This window comes from Vombatus ursinus, unplaced genomic scaffold (assembly GCF_900497805.2).
Source record: "Vombatus ursinus unplaced genomic scaffold, bare-nosed wombat genome assembly UNPS02014768.1, whole genome shotgun sequence".
NCBI classification, from domain to species: domain Eukaryota; kingdom Metazoa; phylum Chordata; class Mammalia; order Diprotodontia; family Vombatidae; genus Vombatus; species Vombatus ursinus.
Genome location: NW_020954546.1, coordinates 22,190,339 through 22,218,110, shown reverse-complemented (window position 1 = coordinate 22,218,110; position 27,772 = coordinate 22,190,339). Strand labels below are relative to the sequence as shown.

Sequence of the window (27,772 nt, the reverse complement as noted above, 5' to 3'; positions counted from 1 at the left end):
CACTTAACCTCGAAGACTCAACTCTCTGAGACTATAAGACTCTGAGACTCTCTCCTCTGGCAGCAGAGGAGGCTATCTGCATTGGTAGAGGATGTATCTCCCTGGGAGAGCTCCACGCTAATGAAATCACAGATCAGGTTTAAAAAAAGTGTTGAACTGTGGTGGGTACTGGGGATAGAAAGACAAAAATGAAGCCATCCCTGCCCTCAGGAGCTTGTGTTCCATGGGGAGAAAACATACACATATGGAAAGAATATACATGTAATAAACAATATACAGTGTATATTAATGTAATATAATAAATACAATAATGTAACATACAATACATGTAATATTGTAATATACAATGTATATTGTATATAATTCAAGAAATACAATAACGTAACATACAATATATGTAATATACAATGTATATTGCATAGTGATATAATACAAGAAATACAATAATGTAATATACAATATATATAATCTGCAAAATGCATACAACGTAATTGAGGGACACTAGCAGCTGGGGGGTCAGGAGAGGGTTTGTGTTAAAAAGTGGCACTGGAGCCGAGTCTTGTAGGCAGTGAGGGAATCTAGAGTTCGGGGTGAAGAAGAAGGGATAAAGGAAGGAAGGATTTATTAGACACATGCTATGTGCCAGACACTGTGCTAAGCGCTTTACAAATACTATCTACAACAACCCCAGGAGGCAGGTGCTATTATTATCTTCATTTTACAGTCAAAGAAACTGAGGCAAAAAGAGGTTAAATGACTCAGCCAGGATCACGTAGCTAATAAGTGTTTGAAGCTAGATTTGAAGTCAGGCCTTCCCGACTTCAGGCCCGGGGCTGTATGCACTGTGCCACATGCGTGCCTCTAGCAAAGGTGGTGATGACAGCTAGGTATCATAGGATCATAGATTTAGAGTTGAAAGGGACCTTAGATAGAGACTGGCTAGCCCGTCCTCTTCATTTTACATTTAAGAAAACTGAGGCTCAGAGAGATCAAGGTATTTGCCCAGGGTCCTATAGGTAGTAAGCATCAGAGCTGGGATTAGAACCCAGGTCCTCTGACTCTTAGGTGCCGCTTGTCCTGCTATACCACATTTCCCCTCAGATGGGCCTAACTTCCTTTCCCTCCGTCCCCAGGGCTCAGTCTGCCTTGGTAGCTCAGCTGAGAGTCTCTAGAAATGGGCCTTCCCTTCTCCAAACCCCACGCCCAACTACTGTGCCAACTGGTCTTTTCCCATTTTCTACCCAGGAAAGTCTAAGCCTCAATTCCTTCACCCCAGGCCAAGCCTCAAGGTTATATAGGCCCTATTCCCTAGGACCTGGCCTGTGACTTAAGTCTGGTCTTGCCACACCTCGCCTACCTTCCCATCTCTTCTACTTGTCTTTTTTTTTTTTTTAATTGATGTCTAGACTTGTGATTCTATTGGTGTTAGCAAATCTCCCAGTGAGGAAATTTCATTTACCAGTGGTGATCCTGCTCCTTCTTTGCCTTTGGCAGTAGCCTGGCGACACCATGAGAGGAGTAAGTGACTCGCCCAGGGTAACAGCCAACATGTCTCAGACATCAGACTTAAAGGATCAGAGATCAGAAGATAAGAGCTCTACCAGTCTGAGGACTGGCAGAGGCCATCTAGTTAGACTAAGGGCCAGTAAGAGGCAGCTAGGTAGTATAATGGATAAAACTCAGGGCCTGGAGTCAAGAAGATCTGAATTCAAATTCAGCCTCAGACACTCACTAGCTGTATGACCTTGGGCAAGTCACTTAACTTCCTTTTGCCTCAGTTTCCTCATCAGTAAAATGGGGATAATAATAGCACCTACCTCCCAGGGTTGTTTTGAGGATCAAATGAGATAATAATTATAAAATGCTTAGCACAGTTCCTGGCACATAGTAGGTGCTATATGAATGGTAGCTATTATTAAGGAAATTGGGCTGTGCTTTCATGGGTATAGGGGACTCCTAGGTAAGGAAACTCCCTCCCACCACATTGCCTCTTCCTGACTCTTCTAATAGGAGCCAAAAGAAGCAGGAAAGCAGCACTGGGTGGGCCAGCAGAGTCCCATTTCTGATGTTAATTACCCTATTTATTGGCAGTTCTGCAAAGTGGATAAATAACCAGTGCCTGGATGTCATTCCCTGTGACCGTGGGCAATATCACTTAGCTCTCTGGACCTCATTTTCCTCACCCGTAAATTGGGGGGCCGGGTTGGACTAGAAGGCTCCTAAGGACCCTTACAGCTTCAGAGCTAAGATCCCCTTTCTGGTCCATGCTGGCTGTGTGGTCCTGTGCCGGTCACTCAGCATCTCAGTGCTCTAGGCAGCCCTCTAAGCTGCTCGGCTGCAGAGAAGGGGGTGACCTGCGTAGTGAGAAGGGGAGATCAGAGGGCCAGTCCCCATCTCTATGCCTTCACTGGCCCCCCAGCCTGGTTTCTTTCAGGCCCCGGGCCTGTGGGCTGGTGCTTGTTTCCAGAGGCGGTGTTAGCATCCCCTCACCCCCTGAGGCTGGCTGGTCCTGAAGGTGGGAGAAGGCTGAGAGATGGAGTGAGTTTCTGGTGCTAGGTTAGTGGGTTTTTTTGTTTTTCTTGCTTACTCTCAGATCTCCAGGGTTCAGTTCTGTGGCCAGAGCTACCAGCAGTATGGTGGGTCTTGATGAAGAGGCTACAGGGTTTTGCAAAGAGCTTCTCTTCCTCAGGAAGAGAAAGAGGAGAGTAAGGCTGGAGATTGAGGGAAGGGCCCCTGCAGATCTCCAGTTGTAAGTAGTTTTCAAAAGATCTGGTCCCTTGCCTAGGGAGGACCTGGCCTGGAATCCATCCTTTGAGTTGGGAGTTCCAGAGGCTCTTCCCAGGCCAGCGAAGGCAGGCCTGTCAGTAAGCCCTAGGGGAACTGGGAGTATGGATGGGGGCAGGTTTGTCCTTTATACTTATATATACACTTATACTTTTATATATATGCATTTATACCTTTATATATATGCACATATATGTGTGTGTGTGTGTGTGTGTGTGTGTGTGTATATATATATATATATATATATACACACCATACATTCCACACCCCCTCGCCCTCCAGCTTCTTGGGAATGGGGAGCCATCACTGAGGTAGGCCAGAAGTAGGCGGGGGGGAGGGCATTGGCACAAGAGAGCGAAGGGCAGGCTTCCGACGTCCCTAGCATGCTCCCTTCTTCTCGTCCACAATGACAACACTGTTGTGTCCCGTTTGCTAGCCTTGGCTTCTGAGTTCTGCAACATGCTTGACTTTTGGTGCATGTGGATAAAGTGGCGGGTGTGCCGATCACCCTTCCCCTTCCCACCCACCCCCAGCCCTTGCCTGTCCTTCCCCTCTTCCAGCTTACAACCCCTGAGAGCAGAGATGCTATTCACACTAATTCTAGGCCAGACCAGACGCCTTTCGTTCGGAGTCCTGGGGCTGTGGGGTTCAACCAGCCCAACAGTTTTTGCCTCCAACTCTTCCTCATCCTTGGAGGAGGAAGCCAAATCTAGCAGAGAAAACTCCCTGACCCTGAGAGGGCCCTGAGACTCTAGTCCCTCCTGAGCTTGAGCTTTGTGTAGTGGGTTGATCCTGAAAATAGAATAAGACGGGATGTTTACTCCCTGGCTTGCTCAGCTCCTCCCTGGAGAATTAAGGTGAAGAGCATTTTTCCGTGAGCCTTTTGGTGGGTGGGACCCACTGCCTGGGCATGTTTTCTCCTCTTTGGTTTGGCACCCATCTTCGTCTCCTTCTGCAGTCCCCCCGATCCTCCCTGCTTCCTGCTGTCCCACTGGCTGGCTGGTGAGCCAGGGCTCTGCTCCTTCCTACCGCAGAGTGCATGAGCTGGACTCAGCCCTTCCTCACTCTCCCCCACGTCCACATTCCTCCCTCTTTTTGGGGTACAGCTTGCACCCTTCCAACCCCCACACCTGATCCAGAGCTACAGCTCATCCTCACCAAGTGTTCCCTTAGTTTGCCTCCGGATGGAGTTGAAGGGCCAGCTATTTGTGGAGATCCTGACTGCACAAAGGTCAGGAGCCCAGCCAGTGGGGCCAGGTGCTGGTGGGGCCAGGAGGCAGCTTTGCCATCTCAGCCCTTCCAAGCCTCTCCCGCCAAATGCGGAAAGCTCAGGCATCAGGGATTGAGCCATAATGTGCTCACTCTGTCCCTGTTGTCTACACAGCCTGAGTGACACATTAGATAACTGGGTAGTTAATAACCATAATGTTATTAATAATAACAACACTAGTTCACATTTCTATAGTCCTTGAAGGCTTGCCTTACAAAGCACCACACGTGTTGTCTCCTTGGATCTGCTCACCAACCCTGCACAGTTGGTGCTGTGATGTGATTATCCCCACTTTACAGATATGGAAACTGAGGCTGAGAAGGGTTCAGTGACTTGCCCAACATCCCATAGCCAATAAGTGCCTGTTTCTCTAATCCAGCCCAGCACTCTAGCCACCATGCTGTCTAGAATCAGAATTGATGGCACCATGGGAGTCAGCTAGTCCAACCCAGATTGACCAAGATTATCCCCTCTATGGCGTCCTTGACATGAGATGCTCCAGCCTTCACTTGAAGACTTCCAGAGATGGGGAGGACCCACTTTGTAGAGGCTAGGCAACTCACAGCCGCTGATGGGGCCATCTCTTCCAGCCAGGCCCCATCATACAAATTTTCTTCTCTCTTCCTCTCTCCTCTTCCCTTTTCTTCACCCTTCTTTGCATCATCTCCCCTCTTACTCCCTTTCTTCCCTTAGTATTGGATCTCTAAGTGGTGCCCCTTCCCTCCCCCCACTACCATCATGATCCCTGCTTAGCTTAGAAGGAAAGTCTTGAGGATGGATTGTATCCCAAGCACTGGTTCTGGAGGGGAGATATATCTGCCCAAGTTTGCTCTCTATCACTAATCAATCAATAAGCATTTACTAAGCACTTACTATGTGCCAAGCATATAATAAGTTCTGGGGATACAAAAAGAGGCCAAAGACAATCCCTGCCCTCAAAGAGCTTACAATCGAAGAGGAAAGACAATACACAAATAACTATTTACAAAGCAAGCTAAATACAGGATAAATAAGAAATAATGAACACAGGCAAGGCACTGGAATTAAGAGGGGTTAAGGAAGGCTTCCTGTAGGCAGTAGGATTTTATCTGGGACTTAAAGGAAGCCGGGGAGGTCAGTTATCAGAGCAAAGGAGGGAGAGCATTCCAGGCATGGGGGACATCCATAGAAAATGCCCAGAGTTGAGAGATGGAGGGCCTTGTTCATGGAACAGCCAGGAGGCCAGGTCACTGGAATGAAGAATACATGTGGGGAGTAAGATGTAAGAAGACTGCAATGGTGGGAGGGGGCTAAGTTATAAAGAGCTTTGAATGCTTAATGGGGCATTTTGCATTGGATTCCAGAGGCAATAGGGAGTTTATTGGCTGGGAAGGTGCCATGATGGTGGGACCTTTGCTTTAGGAAACTCATTTCAGTGGCTGGATGGAGAATGGACTGGAGTGGGGCCAGACTTAGGGCAGGCAGACCCACCAGCAGGCTAATGCACCAGGCACTTGGTGAGTAGCTATGTTGGGGCAGCATTAGGGCAGGCCCTTCTAGTGATCCCCAGAGGGCTTTGCCCATCTGGAGTCTTCCAGATAAAAGGGTCAATAAAACAGATAACAAGCATTAGTCAATGTTTGCTATATGCCAGGCACTGTGCTAATAGCTAAAGATACAAAATCAGAAATGATATAGTGCCTGCCCTCAGAAGGCTTACATTCTAATGAAGGAGACAACCTCTACTCATCTACAGAATATTTAGGAGGGGGGATAGGAACTGGACCTATGACTGGAACAGGGAATTCCCAGATGAGAAAACTTCAATCAATGCAGGATGGAACCCTCTCTGCAACTTCTAAAGGAGATGCCTGGAGCACCAAGAGGTGAAGAAGTGACTTGCCCAGGGTCACACAGTCCCCTCAGAGATGGGACTTGAACCCAGATCTTCCTGGCTCTAAGGCCAGCTCTTATCCACTAAACCTTGCTCGATGCCTACAAATATGACACGTATCCAAAGTGAATAGGACAGAGCTTTGGGAGGGAGGGCCATGGCTGCTGGAGGGATCAGGAGAGGCCAGCATTTATATAGCACCTACTGTTTGCCAGGCACTGTGCTAAGAGCTTTACAAATATTATCTCATTTGATCCTCACAGCAATCCTAGGAAGCAGGTGCTATTATTATCCTCATTTTACAGCTGAGGAAACTGAGGCAGAGGTTATGGGATTTGTCTGAAGTCACACAGCTAATCTGAAGTTGGCTATGAACTCTTCCTGAGTCCAGGCCCAGCGCTCTATCCGCCTAGGTGCCTCTGCCAACCAGACTATGGCCCAAGGGGAGCCCCCAAACTTGAGTAGAGAGTACTGACCTCTCCTTTTTGCTCTGGCTGAAGAGAACCAGCCCGATGACCTTGGAAATTCCTCCAAAAGAGACAAGGCCTTGGCTTCTGGGGCGAGGCTGGGGTTGGTGGAAAGAGCCTTCCTTCCTTCCTTCCTTTAGAGCAGGTTCTATTAGAGATCCCTTCATCATGGCAGGTAGCCACATGAGCTGCAAAGCCAATGACAGGCGAGGGTCAGGGAAAAGACCTCATCCCATTGATTGTCAGGAAAAGAAGAGCTCCCTGGTTTCCTCCTTTCTTCAGTTCTAGTCCAGGAGTTTTAATTTGAGATCAAACTTGTGATTTCATTCCCAATGAGGAAACTCCCTCTGCCAACACAGATGATCTCTCGATTTTTAGTCATTGAGAGTTGCCTGGGACCACAGAGAAATTAAGTGACTTGCCCAGGGTCACCTGGCAAGCTAATATGTCTCTGAGGCAAGACATGAACCCAGGAATTCCTGATTCAAAGGCTGGCTCTCTATTCACAGCTGCCTCCCATAGATTAAGAGGGATAAGCACATCCTTCAGAGGCCAGGCCACCAGGTGGTCTTTTTAGGGTCCCATGATTCCTTCTCTACTCCTCTACCCCCTAGAGAGTGAAACCCAAAGAGATAGGTGAATACTTTTCTGTGCTTTCCTCTCTCTCTCTGCCAGAGTATTTAATCCTATAAAAAGAGCACACGCAAACATGCAGTTTGCAAAATAGGAGAGCCTCTGTCTTTATCTTTCCTGCCTCTGGACTTCTAGGCAGAGACTCCCCCCCTCCCCTCCCCTGAGGCCTCCAGTCTTCTGCCAAGGGATGAATCTGAGCTGCAGCTCCAGGCAGCAAGGCCTGGCACAGCCTTATTAATATGGGCACCGCGGGAGGGATGCTGTGCCCACAGCCCTGACCATCACTCACTCCCTTGTCCTAGATGCCGGGGACATGATTGAGATGCAAGGCTTTGGGCCAAGCCCACCAGCCTGGCAGTTTGAACCTCCAATTGGTCACAGCTCCTGTCTCTCCTGTTCTATCAGAGGTTCACCCTATGACCCACCCAACTACTGCAACTGTGCGCAGGACAGGTGAGTGGGACCCCAACTAGGGGACAGCCTGGACCCCAGGTGGGAGACTGAGAAAAACATGGGCATATTGGGGAGGGGGGAGTAGGTGGGGAATTAAGGAACTTCTAATCCTCACCTAGATGTCCTTCCGTCTGTGTGCGTCCTTAAATGGCTATCTGTGAATTTGTGTGTGCCTCGGAGCAGCTGAGGTTATGTGCCCATTTCTGTCTCATTGTCTTTGTGCTTCTCTCAATGTGACCAGTCAGTGAATGTGTGATGAGCACCTACTATGTGCAAAGCATGAGGTAAGACATACCTGGCATTGTGCTTCTCACAGGCTTTTTGAAAGCTTGCACCGGGCACATAGGAAGTTAATAAACATTTGTGGAATTGAATTGTTTCTCTTTTTGAAATTTTGTAATCTCCATTATGACCTCAATGACATCAACAAAAACAAAATATTAAAAGCCATAACCACTAAAAATATTTATGATTTTTAAATGTGTATGTTAACTTTAACCAAATAACAGAAATGCATTATTTGCTTCCAAATCCTTTCTGATCACCTTTTCTCCTGTGGGTTTGTTTTTATTTTCAGTGCAACTTTATTTTTGTAATCTGAAAAGTATATAGAGTATAGTTATTAACTACAAACTAGCACAAGACTGCTTGCCAGGAATCTGTAAGTGGATATGGGTTGTCAGTTGGGTTTATTTGTTTTTGGAATACAAAATGTCAAAGTCACTTTTGGTAGGTAGGATTGGTTGTGGGTTTACACAATCACAGCATTGGAAGAGTTATCTAGTCTAATCAAATACTTGAACAAGATTTCCCTCTACAGTATCCCTGGCAAGGGGGTCATGGATAGTCTTTGCTTAAAGGGTTCCAATGAGGAGGAACTTTACTACCTTCTGAGGCAGTCCATTCTACTTTGGGGTAGCTCTAATTGTTAGGAAATTCTCTTGAGAGCTAAGCCAGTTTTACTCACCCAGGAACCAGATAGCTATCTGACATAAGATTAGAAATTCCTTGTAATTACTATTTAACTCAATATGGGAATCCTGTGCTCCTTAGGTAGTAAATTTCTAAGGACCATACCTCCCCACCCCCAAACTAAATAAAGCAAAACATGGCAGCTGTATTGTTTGAGATATTTGGGGGGGGGGATGAGGCAATTGGGGTTAATTGACATGCCCAAGGTCACACAACTAGTAAGTGGCAAGTGTCTGAGGTCAGATTTGAACTCAGGTCCTCCTGACTCAAAGGCCAGAGCTTTATCTACTATGCCACTTAGCTGCCCCTAGTGGCAGCTGTATTGGATACACCAGACATTCCATTTGGTCTCAAGATCCTTTTCAGAAGGCTACCCTAAAGAATTTAAACCCAAACCAAAGCTAAGAGAAGGAGGCAACATTCTCCCCTCTCCTAGCTCTCATTCTTATTTTTATTATTATAGCTGTCTGCAGAAAAAAAAAATGTTGGTTTTTGCCATCTGTTCTGGCCAAGTGAGAAGCAACATAAGGTAGTGGATAGAGAAATGGCCTCCCAGTCAGGACCACGCAGGTTTAAGCCCCATTTCTGGGACCACTGAGAAGTGTCTAAGCCTAGAAAATGAAGAGGTGGTGTCAGTTTGCATTGGGGAAGGAAGTTTCTTCTTTCTATCCACAGCCTTTCCAGGAACTCCTTGTTCTGCTGAAATCACAGATCCCATTTAAAAAATTAACTACATTGACGTCAAGCTTCAATTTGCCTTCACCACTTCTATCTGTTGCCCCTCTGGGATCAAGCTTCACAGTTCAATCCCTTTGTCTTGCAACAACCCTTCTAATATCTGAAGATGGTTATCCTCTTCCCTCTAAGTTTCTTCTTGTCCAAGTAAAAAATTTTTCATTCTTTATCATAGATTTAGAGCCAAAGAGACTTTTAGATCTATTTCTTTTACAAATAAGGAAACTGAGGGCCAGAGAAATTTTTTTTAAAAAACTTGCCCAAATTCAGGTAGGGAGTAAGTAGCAGAGACAAATCAAACCTGATTCCTCTGCCTCTAAATTCAACACTTTTTCCACTACGGAATTATTATACCCATTTTACAGGTGGAGAAACCAAGGCTTAAAAAGATGGTGACTTAAAAAAAATAAATAAATAAGAATAAAAAGATGGTGACTTGCTTGAGGTCACCAAGTGAGTTAGCCAGAGTTGTCAGGAGAATTCCTGAGCCCTGGCACAATCCTCTTTACCCCACTGCACCCCACCAGTGTCTCCATGTCTGTCTCCATGTTGACTTCCTTGTGGATGTGTCTGTGTGTGATTCCAGTCTACTCCTCTGTTTGTGTTTCCCTGTACCTCTGCTGCTAAATCTCCACTCGTATTCAGCCAGGAAACATTAGGGATGGCTGCCATACCCAGAAGGTACTGAGGTGGCATATTCCTGGGCATATTCATGGTGCTCTTGGCTAGATCTCTATAAATCTCAGACCTTTCTATGTTGATTCTTGGAGTTATTGGCCTGAATCCCATTGTGCTGTCTAGAGGCCCTGCTGGACCTCCCTCTGTCCCTGTAAGCACATCCTGAGCCCAAGTTCAAGGCCAAGAGCCCCAGAGGGAACAGTGTCTATAGTACAGGGCCCAGCATATAGTACATGCTTAATAAATCCTTATTAATTAATGACCCACTCATTGCCCAAGGGTGCCCTCCACTGGTGACCAGGCCAGGAGGATTAGATTGGGAAAGATGAATCATGGTTTCCTTGCCTGCCATTCATACTTCCAGTTCTGTTTATGAGGGACAGGTGAATGATCTCTGCCTCAGATATTGGGAAAGGACAGAACTATAAGAGCAGGAGGCAGACTCCCCCAGGTTCCAGAGAAATGGAAGTGAATACTGGGAGGTCCCTTCCCCCCACTGAGCACCAGGGGATTGAGACCACACTCCTGGAAGCTCTTAGAGCCAGCCCTCCCTCTCAGAGACTTAGCAAGGTGAGCAGCAGGAGCCTATATCTTGATTTCCTTGAATTGACCTTTCAGGGCTGAAAGGGACCTTAGAGATCTAGTTCCACCCCTCCCCTTTTACAGAGAAACTAACTGAGGCCCAGAGAAGTGACTGGCTCAAAGTCACCCAATAAGAAGGAGATGGAACAGGTGGGAGAGGCTGAGGGAAGTGTGCTGCCCAGGGTGACTGAGCAAGCCTGGACCCCGACCAGCCAGAGCTCAGGTGGTGCTCCCCACAGTTGCAGAGCCCAGGACTTGAACCCAGGCCTCCTGACTCCAAAGTCTAGTGTCCTCTCCATGACGCCACAGTCTCTCCCTGAGGTTTGCATGGGAGTTAGGAGGAGGGAGTTTTCCCAGCTGTAGCAGCTGGTCTCAGGGTGATGCCCTGCCTATTTCCACTGAGCGCGCGGCTCTCTTCTCCCCAGAATGCCCCTGAGATTGCTGTGTGAGAACATGAAGAGACAGATCATGTCCCGGGCCTTCTATGGATGTGAGTGAGATGGGAGGGGAGATGGGAGGGGAGAGGAGAGGGGAGGCTGCCCTGGGTAACACTCTCTGTCTCCCACTCCTCGGCTGTGGAGCCACCTCCTGGGAGCTGTCCATTTTAAATCACCTGCCTCCCCTCCCCCTCCCCACCAGGGCTGGCATACTGCCGACACCTGTCCACTGTCAGGACCCACCTGTCAGCCCTGGTACATCATAATATCATCCCACCTGACCGGCCCCCAGGAGCTTCAGGAGGGCTCACCAAGGATGTGTGGAGCAAGTACCAGAAAGATAAGAAGGTTTGGGAAGGGTTTTGAGTGGTGGAGGTGGGGGGAGACGAGGGGTTATTCGGGGGCAGTGCCCAGGAGATAGAGAACAGCTTGATCTGAGGAAGCTGCCCAGTCTGGGAGAATGGCCAAGATGGAATGGGGTCCTCTACAGGAAAGGGGGGAAGATGAAGTGTGAAGAATACTTCCAGATCACTTGACCATCAACTGGCCTTGGTCTATAATGATGCGGTAGAGAGAGGCTCCCCCCACCTCCAGCCCAATAGACCTCTGAAGGAGGCACTATAATTATTTTTAGCCCCATTCTACAGATTAGGAAACCGAGGCACACAGATGAATTGTCCAGTAACACAACTAGGACATTCAGGAACCAGGCTTTGAATGCCAATCTTCTGAGAAGTCTAGTGGTCTGACTGTGTTGCCTTTCCTGGGAGACATGGCCTCAACTCTGGTTGCAGCTCTGCCATTAACTCTCAGTGTGACCTTGGACAAGCTGTTTTCCTCCCCCTTGCCTGCAGTTTCTTCTTCTGTCAAATAAGAGATGATCTGAGGGTCCTTTCATCTCTCAGTCCTGTTAAAAGGATGTTTGTGCCATTGGTTAGGCCTTAGCTGTGCAGATGCTGGGGCCTCCTGGGCCCAGGTGGGTGAGGGTGTGTGAAGAAAGAGCCTGTCTTAGCTGGAGGGTGTCCAAAGAGTAACCTGGCTCGAGAATCAGAGTTCCCTCCACTCATGCTCTTACAACCCCACCCAGAGCTACCCTACCCTACCCTGGGCCCAAGGGGGAGTGAAGAGGGTCTGGCCATGAGGTAAAGAGAAGGATCCCCTCTGCCCTGCCCACTCACCAAGTAGATGCAACCGGCTGGTTGGGTTCCAGCCCGAGGGAGGAATCTGAGGCTCAGTGTACTTCCTCTCTTCCCACCTCATCCTCTCTCCTCTCCATTCCTCTCTATCTCCTTCCTCTCCCCTTTCTTCCTCTCCCATCCCCTCCTTTCTTCCCTCCCTTTTTTCTTGTCTTCCTCTCTCCTCCCTGTTTGCTGCTCTCCCCTTCTACTCTCCCCTCCCTCCCTTCCTTTCTTCTCCTTTCCTCCCCTCTCTCTCACACCTCCCTTCCTCTTCTCTCTTCTTTCCTTTTTTTCCTGCTTTCCTTTCTTCTCTTTTCTCCTTTCCTTTCCCTCTTTCTTCCCTTCCTCTCCCTTCGCTGACACTCAGAACTACAAGGAGCTGGAGCTTCTGAGGAGAGTGTACTATGGGGGTGTGGAACATGAGATCCGAAAGGACGTCTGGCCCTTCCTGCTTGGACACTACAAGTTTGGCATGAGCAAGAAGGAGATGGAGCAGGTGAAAGAACATGGCACCCAGGGCGATGAGGCAGGCAAGGCTCGGGGGTCACTCCCCTCAGGGGTCCCGGTTTCCCAGATGGTGTCACCCTCCCAGGAATAGCGGCCTCAGAACCCAGTCTGCCGAAGTAAAAGAAACAGAAGACTGGGGCTCAGCCCCAGGTCTGCTTCCATTTGGGTGACCTGGTGCTAGTTGTTCTCCAAGCTCTAAACCCTGTAATCCCTAAATAACCTTTAGTCAGATGATTCTTCTAGGCTGGGGCTGCCCTGGACTCCCAGACCTGGGAAGCTGATCATCCTGGGGGAGGTAGGGTTGGGTATAGGCCTGGTACCCAGGTAGGTGGGAGCAGCTGATTCCAGGTAAAGGGGCTCTGTGTCAGCCCCTTACCACCACACTGGGTATTCCCCAAGTCCAGGTGGATGACGCTGTGGCATCCCGATACCAGCGGGTACTGGCAGAGTGGAAGGCCTGTGAGGTGGTGGTCCGGCAGCGGGAGCGGGAAGCCCATCCAGCTACACTCACCAAGTTCTCCTCGGGAAGCAGCATCGACAGCCACGTCCAGCGCCTCATCCACCGGGACTCCACCATCAGCAATGATGTGAGTCCTGGGAGAGACAGGGAAAAAGGTGGGCGGGGCCAGGGGGCTGGAGGATGGGGAGGACTGGGCCAGGGGCCCTGGTGGGAGCTTGTGCCGACTCCACTCTATACCTCTAGGAGAGGCCTAGCTTCCCATTCCTGGTCTTTAGACCGCGGTAATGATAAGGGTGATCAGGCAGTTTTTCTGCACTCAGTGTGCTAAGTGCCAGAGATGCAAAGACAAGAAAGCAAGACTGTCACTGCCCTCAGAGATCTTCCATTCTAATGGGGAAAGATCTTCTCCACAGAATGGAGAAGCTAGGGAAGGGTACCTGTGAGGTGAAATAGTTTGGAAACGGCTAAGAAATGACTTAGAAGTCTGGTTCTGGTCAACATGAGGGAACAGCTCACTTATCAAACTTCTTTTTTTAAAAATAGTTTAAGTATTTTTCCCAATTACATGTAAAAACAATTTTTAATGTTCATTTTTTAAAATTTTGAGTCCCAAATTCTCTCCCTCCCACCCTCCCCTTCCTGCTCATTGAGAAGGCAAGCAATTTGACATATGGGGCAGTCCTGCAAAACCTATTTCCGTATTAGTTATGTTATAAAAGAAAACACAGACCCCCCCCCCCAAACCCACCCCCAAAAAAAAAAAAAAAAGTAAAAAAAAAAGGTAGACTTCAATCTGCATTCAGACTCCATGAGTTCTCTCTCTGGAGGTGGATAACATTTTTCATCATTAGTCCTTCAGAATTGTCTTGGATCATTTTATTGCTGAGAATAGCTAAGTCATCCAGAGTTGATCATTCTACAATATTACTGTTACTGTGTACAGTGTTCTGGTTCTGCTTACTTCACTCTGCATCAGTTCACATCAGTCTTTGCAGTTTTTCTGAAGGCATCCTGCTTATCATTTCTTGTAGCACAATAGTCTTCTATCACAATCATATACCACAGCTTGTTCAGCCATTCCCCAATTTATGGGCATCCCCTCAATTTCCAATTCTTTGCCACTATAAATATTTGGGTACATGTAGGTCTTTTTCCTTTTTTTAAAATCTCTTTGGGTCACAGACCTAGTGGTGGTATTGCTGAGTCAAAGGGCGTGAATGGTTTTATTGCCCTTTCGGCATAGTTCCAAATTGTTCTTCAGAATGGTTGGATCAGCACCCAACTCCAGCAATAGTGTATTAGTGTCCCAGTTTTCCCACATCCCCTCCAACATTTGTCATTTTTCTTTTCTGTCATATTAGCCAATCTGATAGGTGTGAAGTGGTCCCACAATGTTGTTTTAATTTGCATGTCTTTAATCTATAGTGATTTAGAGCATTTTTTTTCATGTGACTATGGATAGCTTTGATTTCTTCTTCCAAAAACAGCCTGCTCATATCCTTTGACCATTCATCAATTGGAGAATGACTTGAGTTCTTATAAAACTTATACAATTCTCTAAACATTTGAAAAATGAAGCCCTTATCAGAGAAATTTGCTTTAAAAATTATTTCACATTTATGATTCCTGTGTATTTCCCTCCATACTATTTTCCTCCTGTTTATTCTTTTCTCTCTCTCTCTCCTTTCATCCTGTCGCTCCTCAAAATTGTTTTGCTTCTGACCACTGACTCCCTTCCAATCTGCCCAGCCTTCTGTCAGCACCACCCCTTTTCTTATCCCCCTCTTCTTCTATTTCCCTGTAAGGTAAGATAGATTTTTATACCCAACTGAGTGTGTATGTAATTCCCTCTTTGAGACAATTCTGATGAGAGTAAGGTTTAAGCATTGCCCACCACTCTCCCATCTTTGCCTCCACTGTAAAAGGTCTTCCATGCCTCTTTTATGTGAGATAATTTACCCTTCTACCTCTCTCTTGCCCTTTCTCCCAGTGCATCCCTTTTTCTTACCCCTTAACTTTATTTTTTTAGATATCATCCCATCATAGTCAACTTACACTCATGACTTCTATGTAGAATCCTTCTAACTGCCCTAATACTGTTAAAGTTCATAGAGTTACAAGTATCATCTTCCCACGTAGAAATGTAAACAGTTTAACCTTATTGAATCCTTTATGATTTCTCTTTCCTGTTTACCTTTTTCTGCTTCCATTGAGTCTTATATTTGAAAGTCAGATTTTCTATTCAGCTCTGGTCTTCCCATCAGGAATGCTTGAAAGTCCTCTATTTCATGGATAGAGCACTGGCCCTGAAGTCAGGAGGACCTGAGTTCAAATCTGGCCTCAGACCAAACACCTGACACGTACTAGCTGCGTGACCTTGGGCAAGTCACTTAACTCCAATTGCCTCACTAAAAAAAAAAAAAGTCCTCTATTTCATTAAATATCCATTTTGGGGGGCAGGGCAATCAGGGTTAAGCAACTTGCCTAGGGTCACACAGCTAGGAAGTATCTGAGGCTAAATTTGAACTCTGGTCCTCCTGACTATAGAACCAGTGCTCTATCCACTGTACCACCTAGCTGCCCCTAAATACCCATTTTTCCCCAGATTTTATAGTTGTCCTTACAACATCATAGAGGTTAGGGATGCGGCATCCTCTCGATCTGGAAAATCCGCATAAAATTTTTTGGCCCTCCCTTTGTAGGGAGAAGAAGTCCAAATTTTTTCTTTTTCTTTTATAGGGTGTTTATGGTACTTATTATAAAATTTCAGTTAAGTATTTGGTCATAGGTTCTGTGTTGTCTGCTGGCCTTCACATGTTGTCTATGGCTTCCGCAAAACTCCCAAAGAATTACCATTTAATTTCTCATGTGATACATCAAAACCATGATAAAGAAAGTCGTGATGGGGCAGCTAGGTGGCACAGTGGATAGAGCACTGGCCCTGGAGTCAGGAGGACCTGAGTTCAAATCCGGCCTCAGACCAAACACTTGACACTTACTAGTTGTGTGACCCTAGGCAAGTCACTTAACCCCAATTGCCTTACAAAAAAAGAAAGAAAGAAAGAAAGAAAGAAAATCATGATGTAGAAGGGATAACCATACTCTGTTTTGCTGGGCAGGTGATTTTTGATTGTAGTCCTAGCTCCTTTGCCCTCTGGAATATCATATTCCAAGCTCTCTGATCCTTTAATGTAGAAGCTGCTAGATCCTGTGTAATCCTCACCATGGCTCCATAGTATTTGAATTTTTCTTTCTGGATGCTTGCAATATTTTCTCAACCTGGGAGCTCTGAAATTTGTCTGTAATATTCCTGGGAGTTTTCATTTTGGGCTCTCTTTTAAGAGATGTTTGGTGGATTCATTCTATTCATTTCTGTTACCCTCTGGTTCTAGGATATTAGGGCAGTTTTCCTTAATAATGTTTTGAAAGATGGTATCAGGCTCTTTTTTTTTTTTGATCATAGCTTTCAGGAAATCCAATAATTATCTCTCCTTTATCTATTTTCCAGGTCAGTTGTTTTTCCAATGAGATATTTCACATTTTCTCCTACTTTTTCATTCTTTTGATTTTGTTTGATTGTTTCTTGTTCTGTCATGGAGTTATTAGCTTTCACTTGCCCAATTCTAATTTTAAGGAATTATTTTCTCCAGTGAATCTTTGTACCTTCTTCTCCATTTGACCAGTTCTACTTTTGAAGAAGTTGTTTTCTTCAGTGGATTTTTGTATACTTTTCCCCTTTTTTTGTGCTTCCTTTACCAAGCTGTTGACTCTTTTTCCATGATTTTCTTACAGCATTCTCATTTTCCCCTCAACTTTTCCTCTACCTCTTTTATTTGATTTTCAAAATCCTTTTTGAGCTCTTCCAGAAATTCTTTTTGGTCCTGAGACTAATTCACATTTGTCTTTGAGACTTTGGATGTAGCTGTTTTGACTTTGTCATCTTCTGAGTTTGTATTTTGGCCTTCCCTCTCACCACAGTAACTTTCTATGGTCAGGTTCTTTTTTACTGTTTGCTCATTTCCCCTCACCTTTTATTTTTATTTTTTACTTTCAACTTTATGTTAAAGTTGGGCTCTGCTCCCATGATGGAGAGGGTACTGTCCCAAACTTCAGGGGTTTGTGCTGCTGTTCTCAGATCTAGTTTTGGGGGTCTGTAAGTTTTAAGTTCTTCCAAGGTGGTATGATCTAAGGAGAGGTGCAGTCACTGGTCTTTTGGCCCACGTTCTGGTCTGTGAACAACCACAAGCATTCTTTTCCATAGTTCCATAGTTCCTTGAAGCTGTGACCAAGGTTCCCACTCCTGTGAGCCCCAAACTCTACTGTGCTAGTGCTCGTCTTGCCGTAAGGCTGCAACCCAGAACCACAAGTGGGCAGTGCAACAGAGTTCCATCTGCAATACTAGCAAAGGTCCCCTGTAATCTCCTTCTGACCACTTGTCTAACCCCCTTACTGTTGGTGGGCCGAGAGCTCCAGAAGCCACTGTTGCTGATTCCGTTGCCCTCATGGCCTGCTGCTGGCTTGCCTAGGCACTGCCTGTGTTAGATCGCGCTTCACTCTCACCCCAGTGAGACAGATCTTTCCTGCCGAACCTTTAAATTGTCTTCGCCTAGAAAATCGTTTCACCCCATCCTTTGGTTGATTCTGTTACTCCAGAATTCATTTTTAGGTGTTATTTTAAGTTTAGTTGGAGGGGAATTTGGGAGAATTCAGTAGACTGCTTGCCTTTATTCCACCATCTTGGCTCCACCCTCCTCACTTATCAGAACTTCTGACTTCTCTTCAGGAAATTCATTGTTAACCTCTTCAGAGGTTCAGCCTAGTGGTATGATGATATGGAGGGAGTGTTGGACTTAGTTCAAATCCCTCCTAAGACACTGACTAGCTAATGACCCTGTTCAAGTCACTTAACAATTATATTAGCTTCAGTTCTCTCGTCTGTAAAGTGAGGATTACTCCTCTCCCAGGGTTGTGAGGATTGAATGGAATCATATAAGTAAAGAACTTTAGAAATTCATATTTTTGAGCAATATATTGGAGATCTAAAGCAAAGTGCTTTGAGAAGTTTGGGTGGGGGGAGCATCATTAAGGAAAGCTTCCTGGGACAGGGGATATTTGGGCTGGGTTTTGAATGATGGGTAAGAGTTTGACAAGAAAAGAGAGGAAGGGAGTACATGCCCAGCATAAGAAGCAGCCTGAGCAGAGGCAGGAGAGCACAGGCCATGGTGAGGGGATAGAGGAGTCTCAGTGTGATTACTTAGGGAGAGGAGTAACATAAGAAAAGGCTGAAAAGGGAGGGTGTTTCCAGGTAATGGAGGGCTTCAAATACCAAGGCAGAGGCATAGACATTTGATTCCAAAGGTCTCAGGAACCTGTGAAAGTTCTTTGAAGCCAAGGAGCAACATGGTCAGATTCGTGCAGGAGACAGCTTACTAGCAGGGGTTATGGTGGGTGAGTGAGAGGAGGGATGATGGGGGTGGGGAGATCTCTCAGGAGGCTCTTTGAACAGTGTGGGCAGGTGCTAATAAGGGACGGTACCAGAGTGGTCACCATGGCGATAGAGAGAAAGGGACAGATGCTCGTGATGGCGCAGGAGCAACAGAGTTTTATTAAACAACTACGGGGAAAGTAAGAGAAAGCAAAACCAAAATACAGAAAGTTTCGAAGATATCAAGCATAAGTAGGGCATAAGTCAAGCCGAATCCTAGAAAATCAATCAACAATCACTGACTAAGCCAGTCACGGTGCTAAGTGCTGGGGCTACAAAGACAAAAGTGAAACAATCCCTGCCGTCAAGGAGCTTATAATCTAGTGGGAGAGACAAGTAAAAATAATAAGGTGATGATGATGAAGATGAAGAAGAAGATGATGATTTATGCAGCATCTACTAAGTGCCAGGCACTGTGCTGAGTAAACCACTTATAATTATTCTCTCATCTGAGATAATATAACTACTACATATGAGTAGATACTACATATATGTATACACATACATATATAAAATTACCTTGTATTTACTCTTGTGTGTGTATATTTTAAATAGTAAAGCTCAACTCAGGTGACAGTGACTAGATGAGGCCTTTCTGGGTTCCCCCAGTTACTAGTTAGTGCCTATACGTGTGTATATATAAGCATATATGTATATGTATATTCATGTATCTATTTCTTGATTTTAACTTTATGTTAAATATATTCATACACATATGTGGATATGTGTATAAATATGTGTACATATACTACATACATATAGCTGTATAGTTAGTATATATATATACATACAAGTAAATATAATGTGATTTTTAAAATTTTTTTTATTATTTTTTTTGTGTGTGTGTGGAACAGACACTAGCTAGCAATTGAAGAAATCTGGAAAGTCCTCATCTAGGCAGAGTTACCTAAACCTGGCTTTGAAGAGAACTGGGGATTCTAAGAGACAGAGGAGATGAGGGTTGGCATTCCAGGCATGGGGGTGTATACAAAGGTACAGAGATAGGAGATAAAGGGTCATGTGTGAGGAAAAACCCTTTAAAACCCCTTTTCCACTATGTTTTGGCTGTTTAAAAGTCCCAATTAAAGGGGGAAGGATCCTGCAGCCTTGATCACTTTGGGTTTGGGGGCAGCTCTTGGGAAGGCAGGGTCTTTCTGAGCCCTTGAGCCAGCGAGGCAGGATGCCCCCTTCTCTAATTGAGGTAGCAGCAGCACAGTGGAAACAGTGCTGGCCTTGGAGTCAGAGGATCTAGGTTTGAACACTGGCTTTGCAGACATCATCTTGGGCAAGTCACGTAACCTCTCTTGGCCTCAGTTTCTTTGTTTGCAATATGAGAGGCTTGGCCTAGATTACCCCTAAGGTCCTTTGCAGCTCTGAGTCTCTCTCTAATCCTATGCCTTCATCTCTCACTCTGTCCCTTTTCATAAAGTCATAGAAACTTGAGTTCAAATCTGGTCTCAGACACTTACTAGCTATGTGACCTGAGCAAGTCACTTAACTACTATCTGGCCCAATTTCCTCAGCTGTAAAGGGAAAATAGCCTCTTCTCATTTTATGTCATTTTCAGAAAAAGAGAAGAAAGTGGGAGAGCATCACCATCATGGACACTTATGTGCTTTGCTTTATCAAATGTTATCTCACAGCTGATCCTTCCAGTAACCCTGTGAAGTAGGAATTCTGCTCAGAAATGCTCAATTGTGTCCTCTTATCTCTAAGATCAAATGCCAGCTCCTTAGCCTGGCATTTCAGAGAATCATGGGCTCATAGAACCAAGACTGGCAGGCACCTCAGAGGACATCCAGTCCAACTGGCTCGTTTCACAGAGGACACCAAGACGCAGTGAAAGGAAGGAATTTGCCCAAGATCACATAGATAGCATCAGAGACAGACTTCAAAGCCCTGTCCAATCTGTCTCCAACTTATCTTTTCCAGTGTTAGTCTATAAAAATCCTCTTCCTTCATGCACACTTTCCAATGAAATTGTCCTCCTAGTTGTTTTCCAAACTCCCTCCTCCGTGCCTTTACCTTGGCTATTCCCCCTGCCTGGAATTCACACCCTCCTCATCTCCATCTCTCTAAGGCCTTCTTGTCCTTCAAGGCTCACTTGGGGCCATGTAGACTTTCTTAATACTTCTCCCTCCTCAAATGAATTTGTGTGATTACGTATGTGTATCAATGATGTATCCCCCTACAGTGATGTAAGCTCTTTGTGAACAAGGCCTGTTTAATCCTTGTTCTTCCCTCCCCAGCAGCTAGAGGCAGCTAAATGGGGCAATGAATAGATCACTAGCCCTGCAGTCAGGGAGACTTGAGTTCAAATCTGGCCTCAGACACTTACTAGCTGTGTGACCCTGGGCACTTAACTACTGTCTGGCTCAATTTTGTCAGCTGTAAAATGGGGGTCATAATAGTGCCTACCTCCTAGGGTTGTTAAGAGGAACAAATTAGATAATATTTGTCAAGTGCTTAGCCTAGTGCCTAGCACACAGTAGGTACTTAATAAATGCATTTTGAAGTATATTGACTCTCTGGTTTATAGATAAGGCTTCAGTGATTTGCCCATGGTTATCCAATCTGCATAATTCAAACCCAGGTCTTTTCTGATTCTAGATTCAGTCCTCTCTCAACTCTAATACACACACAAAGAGGGAGGCAATGGTACAATGGCATAAAGAGACTCTAGAACCTAATGCTAGATCATCATCTGAATTTAATCTAGAGTAATCATCTGGAATCATAATCTGGTTTGAAATCCTGCCTCTAATGGTTGCTACCAGGGTGACTCCTTAGATAAGTCTCTTTACCTCCCTGGGCCTCAGTTTCCTCATCTGTCAAACGAAGATTAAATAGCTCCTGAGCCCCCTCCCAGCTCTAGCACTGACACACTCTGATACTCTGGAACACTCAAGCAGTGATGCAGAAACACATTGTATCTTCCTGTGGCTTCCCTGGTATCCTTTCTCCCATCTATTCCTCCCCTCCCTCCCTTCTCTAGAGCAACTGTTCCAGATTAGCCTTAAATTAATGCAATATATGCATTAGATGTCTTTAGTAACCACTTCAGCAGGCTTTCTGGTCCTTCCAGACCTGCTTCTTAAAGGGCTCATGCCCTTTTTCTTCTGAACTATGAAAACATGGTTGTGCTCAAAAACATCAAAAGTGGTTTTATTTAAGCCCATTTAATCAACTTTATTCACATAAAAGTATACAGTTAAAGGCTAAGTGTTGGCCACTGATCAATTTTGATCAGGTCAGTCAGTCAATAAACATTTATTAGATGCCTACCATATGCCAGTCACTGTGCTAAGCTCTGGGGATACAACTATAAAAGAGAAAGACAATCCCTGACCTCAAGGAGTTTACAGTCTAATGGAAGAAGACAATACAGAAAAGGAAGCTGAAGAGCTCAATGAGAATACTGGCAGACAGTCATTCTTGAGAACAACAGGGTATTTTTTTTTAATATTTTATTTTCCCCCCAATTACATGTTTTGTTTTTGTTTTTAGGCATTTGGGGTTAAGTGACTTGCCCAGGGTCACACAGCTAGTAAGTGTCAAGTGTTTGGTCTGAGGCCGGATTTGAGCTCAGATCCTCCTGACTTCGGGGTTGGTGCTCTATCCACTGCGCCACCTAGCTGCCCCCCAATTACATGTTAAAGCAATTTTTTTTAACATTTGGGTTTTTTTTTTTAAGTTTTGAGTTCCAAATTCTATCTCTCCCTCCCCTCTTCCCCACTTTGAAACAGTAAGCAATCCAATATAGGTTATACACATATAATCATGTAAAACACTTCCATATTAGTCATGTTGTACAAGAAGATCAGGAAGAAAGGAAGGAAAGAAGGAAGGAAGGAAGAAAGATAATATGCTTCAGTCTATATTTAGACAATATCAATTCTTTCTCTGGAGGTGGATAACATACTTCATCATGAGTCTTTTGGGCTTGTCCTGAATCATTGTATTGCTGAAAGTAACAAAGTTATTCACAGTTGATCATTGTACAATATTGCCATTACTATGTACAGTGTTCTCCTGGTTCTTTGCATCAGTTTCATATAAGTCTTTCCAGGTTTTTCTAAAATCATCCTGCTTTTCATTTCTTTTTTTGCTTTTATTTTTAGTTTTCAACATTCACTTCCATAAGATTTTGAGTTCCAAATTTTCTCCCCATCTTTCCCCTCCCCCCACCCCAAGATGGCATGCAATTTGATATAAACTCTATATATACATTCATATTAAACATATTTTCACATTAGTTATGTTGTAAAGAAGAATTAGAACCAATGGAGAAACCACGAGAAAGAAGAAACAAAAAAAGAAAAAAGAGAGAGCAAATAATGTGCTTCGATCTGCATTCAGACTCCACAGTTCTTTCTCTGAATGCAGACAGCATTTTCCATCATAAGTTTTTTGGAGTTGTCTTAGATCCTTGCATTGCTAAGAAGAGATGTCTATCAAAGTTAGATGTTAGATGTGGCTGTTACTGTGTACAATGTTCTCCTGGTTCTGCTCACTTCACTCAGCATCAGTTCATGTAAGTCTTTCCAGGTTTTTCTGAAGTCTGTCCATCATTTCTCATAGCACAATAGTATTACAGTATATTCATATACCATAACTTGTTTAGCCATTCCCCTATTGATGGGCATCCCCTCAATTTCCAATTCTTTGCCACCACAAAAAGAGCTGCTATAAATATTTTTGTATATGTGGGTCCCTTTCTCATTTGTATGATCTGTTTGAGATTCAGACCTAGAAATGATATTGCTGAGTCAAAGGGTATGCACATTTTTATAGGCTTTTGGGCATAGTTCCAAATTGCTCTCCAGAATGGTTGAATTAGTTCACAACTCCACCAACAATGCATTAGTGTTCCAATTTTCCCACATCTTCTCCTGCATTTATCATTTTCCTGTTTTGTCATGTTAGCCAATCTGATAGGTGTGATGTGGTACCTTAGAGTTGTTTTGATTTGTACTTCTCTAATCAATAGTGATTTAGAGCATTTTTATATGACTATAGATAGTTTTAATTTCTTCATCTGAAAACTGCCTGTTCATGTCCTTTGACCATTCATCAATTGGGGAATGACTTGTATTCTTATCACTTTAACTCACTTCTCTATATATTTTAGAAATGAGACCTTTATCAGAGACACTGGTTGTAAAAATCTGCTTGTCATTTCTTATAGCACGATAATATTCCATCACAATTATATACCACAACTTGTTTAGCCATTCCCAATCGATGGGCATCCCTTCAATTTCCAATTCTTAGCCACCATAAAAAGAGCTGCTACAAATATTTTTATACAAATAGGTCCTTCCCCCCCCTTTTATGTCTTTGAAATGTAGACTTAGCAGTGGTATTGCTGAATCAAAGGGTATGCACGATTTTATAGCCCTTTGGGCATAGTTCCAAATTGTTCTCCAGAATGGTTGGATCCAGCTGGGTATTTATTAAGGTCACATAATTTAATTCTGACTCTGAATCATGTGTCACTAATGATGACTCTCGTCTTTGATTTCAGCAGTTTAATAACAGAAGATACCCTTTAAAAATGATTATTTATATCATTCTTTTTTTAAAATTTTGAGTTTCACATTCTCTTTCTCCCTCCAGCCCTTCCCCAGTCCCCATTGAGAAGGCAAGCAATATGATATCAATTATACATGTGAAATCATGCAAAACATTTCCATATTGACCATGTTGCCAAAAAAGCAAGAAAAATCAAGAAAGCAAAAAATTATGCTTCAATTTGCACTTAGAGTCCATCAGCTCTTTCTCTGGAGGTGGATAGCATTTTTCTCATGAGTCCTTTGGAATTGTCTTGGATTGTTGTATTGCTGAGAGTAGCTAAGTCTTTCACAGTTGATCATTGTTACAATATTACTATTACTGTATACAAGGATCTCTCAGTTCCGCCCACTTCGATTACATGAGTTCATATAAGTCTTCCAGATGTTTTCCCCCCGACATGACCCCCCTCATCATTTGTTATAGCACAATAGTATTCCATCACATTTATACACCACAACTTGTTCAGCCATTCCCCAATTGATGGGCATCCCCCCAATTTCTAATTCTTTGCCACCACAAAAAGAGCTGCTATAAATATTTGTGTACAGAGAGGTTGTTTTCCCTTTTCCTTTATCTCTTTGGGATAGAGACCTAGTAGTGATGTCGCTGGGTCAAAGGATATAGAGTTTTATAGCCCTTTGAACATAGTTCCAAATTGTTCTCCAGAATGGTTGCACCAGTTCGCAAGACCAACCGTGCATTAGTGTCTCTATTTTCCCACATCCATCATTTTCCTTTTCTGTCACATTAGCCAATTTGATAGGTATGAGGTCATACCTCAGAGTTGTTTTAATTTTCATTTTTTTAATCAACCATGATTTAGAGCATTTTTCATATGACTACAGATAGCTATGATTTCTTCTTCTGAAAATTGCCCATTCATATCCGTTGGCCATTTATCAGTTGGGGAAAAGAGGGTTAATCACGTGACCAGAGACTTCAAGTAGTCAGGTTCCACGGACCACAGCTAGGTCTACAAACACAAGTATCTGGTGGGTTCTTCACATCCATTAGAGCAGGGGTTGCTGATGGATTTCAGGGGGTCTCTGAGCTTAGATGGGAGAAAAATTACATCTTTATTTTCACTTTGAATGGAAACTTAGCATTTTCTTCAATTTTATAGAAACTTGTTTCTGAGAAAGGGGTTTGCTAGATTGCCAAAGAAATCCACATGACAGGTTAAGAGCCTTTGTCTTAGAGTGTATTGGAATCAGCTCCCTAGGGCACCTCTACCACCTTAGCCCAGGCAGCGCTGCTGTTCTTTGGGCATCGATTGGTCCCATTGAATCAGATACTTATAGCCTAGGACTCTACCATACAGTCTGGCTAGCCAGCCTTAGGGTCAGCAGGAGGACCCTGAATGCTTCAACCCTGTTTCCAGAGTCCTAAGGTTGAAGCTTCTAGAGTATTCCTGGAGAAGGATGGAATGGGACTAAGGAGAAAGGAAGACCTATTATGTTCAAATGTTTGCTCAGATTCCAATTTTTCTTTACCCACTCTGCCAAAGTCTGGGTCAGGTGGCTTCAAGCTATCCTCTGTGTGAGCAACAGCAGAACCTATGCTAGAGAGACGGCAAGCAGGAAGGCAGAGTATCAGTGCTTTTTGTCCACGGTGGGCAAGGAACTGCCTGCAAGGCTGTTTTAGTGAATGTCTCTCCAGAGGTGGACCAAGGAAAGGCAGACCATTGCTGAAAGGTGATTTCAGAGCTAATGGACAAATGCAGAGCTCTGAGGGGGGAAGAATGGCCCAATGGAAAAAGTGCCCGACTTGCTTTCAAAGGACCTGGGTTTGATCCCTAACTCTACCACTTAGCAGCAAGTCATTTAGCCTCCAAAGACCTCAGTTTCGTCATCAGTTCAGTGAGGAGTTAAGTCATAGCCCATGTATAACATGGCCACCACCTAACTGGAAGTCATAGCCCACGTATAACATGGCCACCATTGCTCTCCTTCCACGTTAGGTGTTCATCTCCGTGGACGAGATGGATCCCCCCGACATGGGACCGAAGTGCCCTGAAGATTCCGTGGCTGGCACAGCACCAACGGCAGGAACGCCAGGTACCGCAATAGTGGAGCAGCAGCAATCTGTGGAATTCGACTCACCAGACTCAGGGCTGCCATCTTCCCGTAACTACTCCGTGGCTTCTGGAGTCCAGTCAAGCATCGATGATGGACAGAGTGTGGGTTTTGAGGAAGAAGACCAAGGAGAGGAGGAAGAGCTGTACCCATCTGCTTCTGGTCCCCGAGCCTCCCTGTACGAGCCCCCAGATCCTCCCCAGGAGGACACCCCACAGCCCAGCGAGCTGGGGGCAGGGGAAGAACTGGCTGCTGTCTGTGCTGCTGCCTACACTGTACGTGGTCATACCCTTCCCCCGCCTTGTCCTTGAGTCTCAGTGGCCCACATCCCCTCCCCACTGACCAGGAATCCCAGGGCAACTTTACCAATGGTTCTAGGCTCCTAGAGAGACCTCCCACGGTCATCTACTTCATCCCCCTACCTCTGGGTATGAGCAATCTCACAGGTCCTGGCAGATGGGTGCCGATTTTCTTCTCTGTGTGAGTTCCTTTGGTTAAGCCTCTCCTACCCATCCCTATCCTCTACAGACCTTGCCTGGCGGGGGGGGGGGGGGCGCGGGGGGGGGGACCCATAATAAAAGAGAACTTGAGTGAGGGGGAGGGGACAGTGATAAAGCCCTGGGAAACCCAACCCTGATGGATACTCGGGTCCTCCCTCAGATAGAGTTGCTGGACACGGTGGCTTTGAACCTCCACCGGATTGACAAGGACGTGCAAAGGTGTGACCGGACCTACTGGTATTTCACGCCCACCAACTTGGAGAAGCTTCGGAACATCATGTGCAGGTGCTGGCAGGTGGGGGGAGGCTCAGAGGAAGCCATCATGGGGGAAGGGAGAGCTCTGGGTCCTATAGTGGAACCTGGGAATATCCAAGCTAGAGGGAGGCTTAGAGATCATAGAACAGGTCATCTTGTCCAACCCCCTCATTTTACAGGTGAGGAAACTGAGGCCTAGAGAGAGTACATGACTTGTCACAGGAGTAGTAAGTGGCAGAGCTGGGATTTAACTTGATGTCATCTAGTCTAATCACATTATTTAACAAATGAGGAAACTGAGGAAACCCCAGGAGGTTAAATGAAAAGCCCAAGGCCACCAACAAGTTAGTGAGAAAGTTGGGACTGGAACCTGGGTCTCTGCCTCCTAGGCCGGTGCTCTCTTCCCAGGTGGTTTCCTGCTCTGAGAGGTTTGAAGGTGAAAAGGAGGGATCCTAATGGAGGAGGGGTGGCAAGCCCTCCCAAAACTCTTCCTTCTATCACAGCCTCTAAGGTTGTGGCTCAGCGGGCAGCCCTGAGCATCCAGAGAGAAGAGGACCGGTGGCATTGGGCAGAGGCCCTTCACAGGGAGGCTTTGGCCAACCTGCCAGGGATTGGGTGCTCCCTGGTTTTCAGGAGTGGGGTGGTCAGTCCTTCACTGATCAGCTTCCAGAGACCCAGAGAGCTGGCAGTTCCCGACACCAAAGTGGCCAGGAGCTTCCTCCCCCAGCTCCCCTCCCACCCCACTCACGTCAGTGGCCACAGCTGACCTAGATTAGCCAGACCCCCCTCCCTTTACCAGCAACAGAACCTTAGGGCACAGAATAGAAGGAGAGAAGGTGGTTATTTCTTTC

General features: G+C 45.2%; 1 protein-coding gene across 2 annotated transcripts in view; it reads left to right on the top strand.

Annotated features, from left to right (window-relative positions):
- SGSM2 (small G protein signaling modulator 2) overlaps positions 1 to 27,772 on the top strand; it is a 54,862-nt gene that overhangs the window by 13,769 nt on the left and 13,321 nt on the right. For both annotated transcript variants that reach the window (XM_027861963.1, XM_027861962.1), the window contains exons 11-17: positions 7,330 to 7,480; positions 10,873 to 10,937; positions 11,087 to 11,232; positions 12,430 to 12,558; positions 12,974 to 13,156; positions 26,052 to 26,441; positions 26,827 to 26,951. In XM_027861963.1, the coding sequence (XP_027717764.1) occupies positions 7,330 to 7,480; positions 10,873 to 10,937; positions 11,087 to 11,232; positions 12,430 to 12,558; positions 12,974 to 13,156; positions 26,052 to 26,441; positions 26,827 to 26,951 (1,189 nt within the window). The remainder of the gene's footprint in view (positions 1 to 7,329; positions 7,481 to 10,872; positions 10,938 to 11,086; positions 11,233 to 12,429; positions 12,559 to 12,973; positions 13,157 to 26,051; positions 26,442 to 26,826; positions 26,952 to 27,772) is intronic.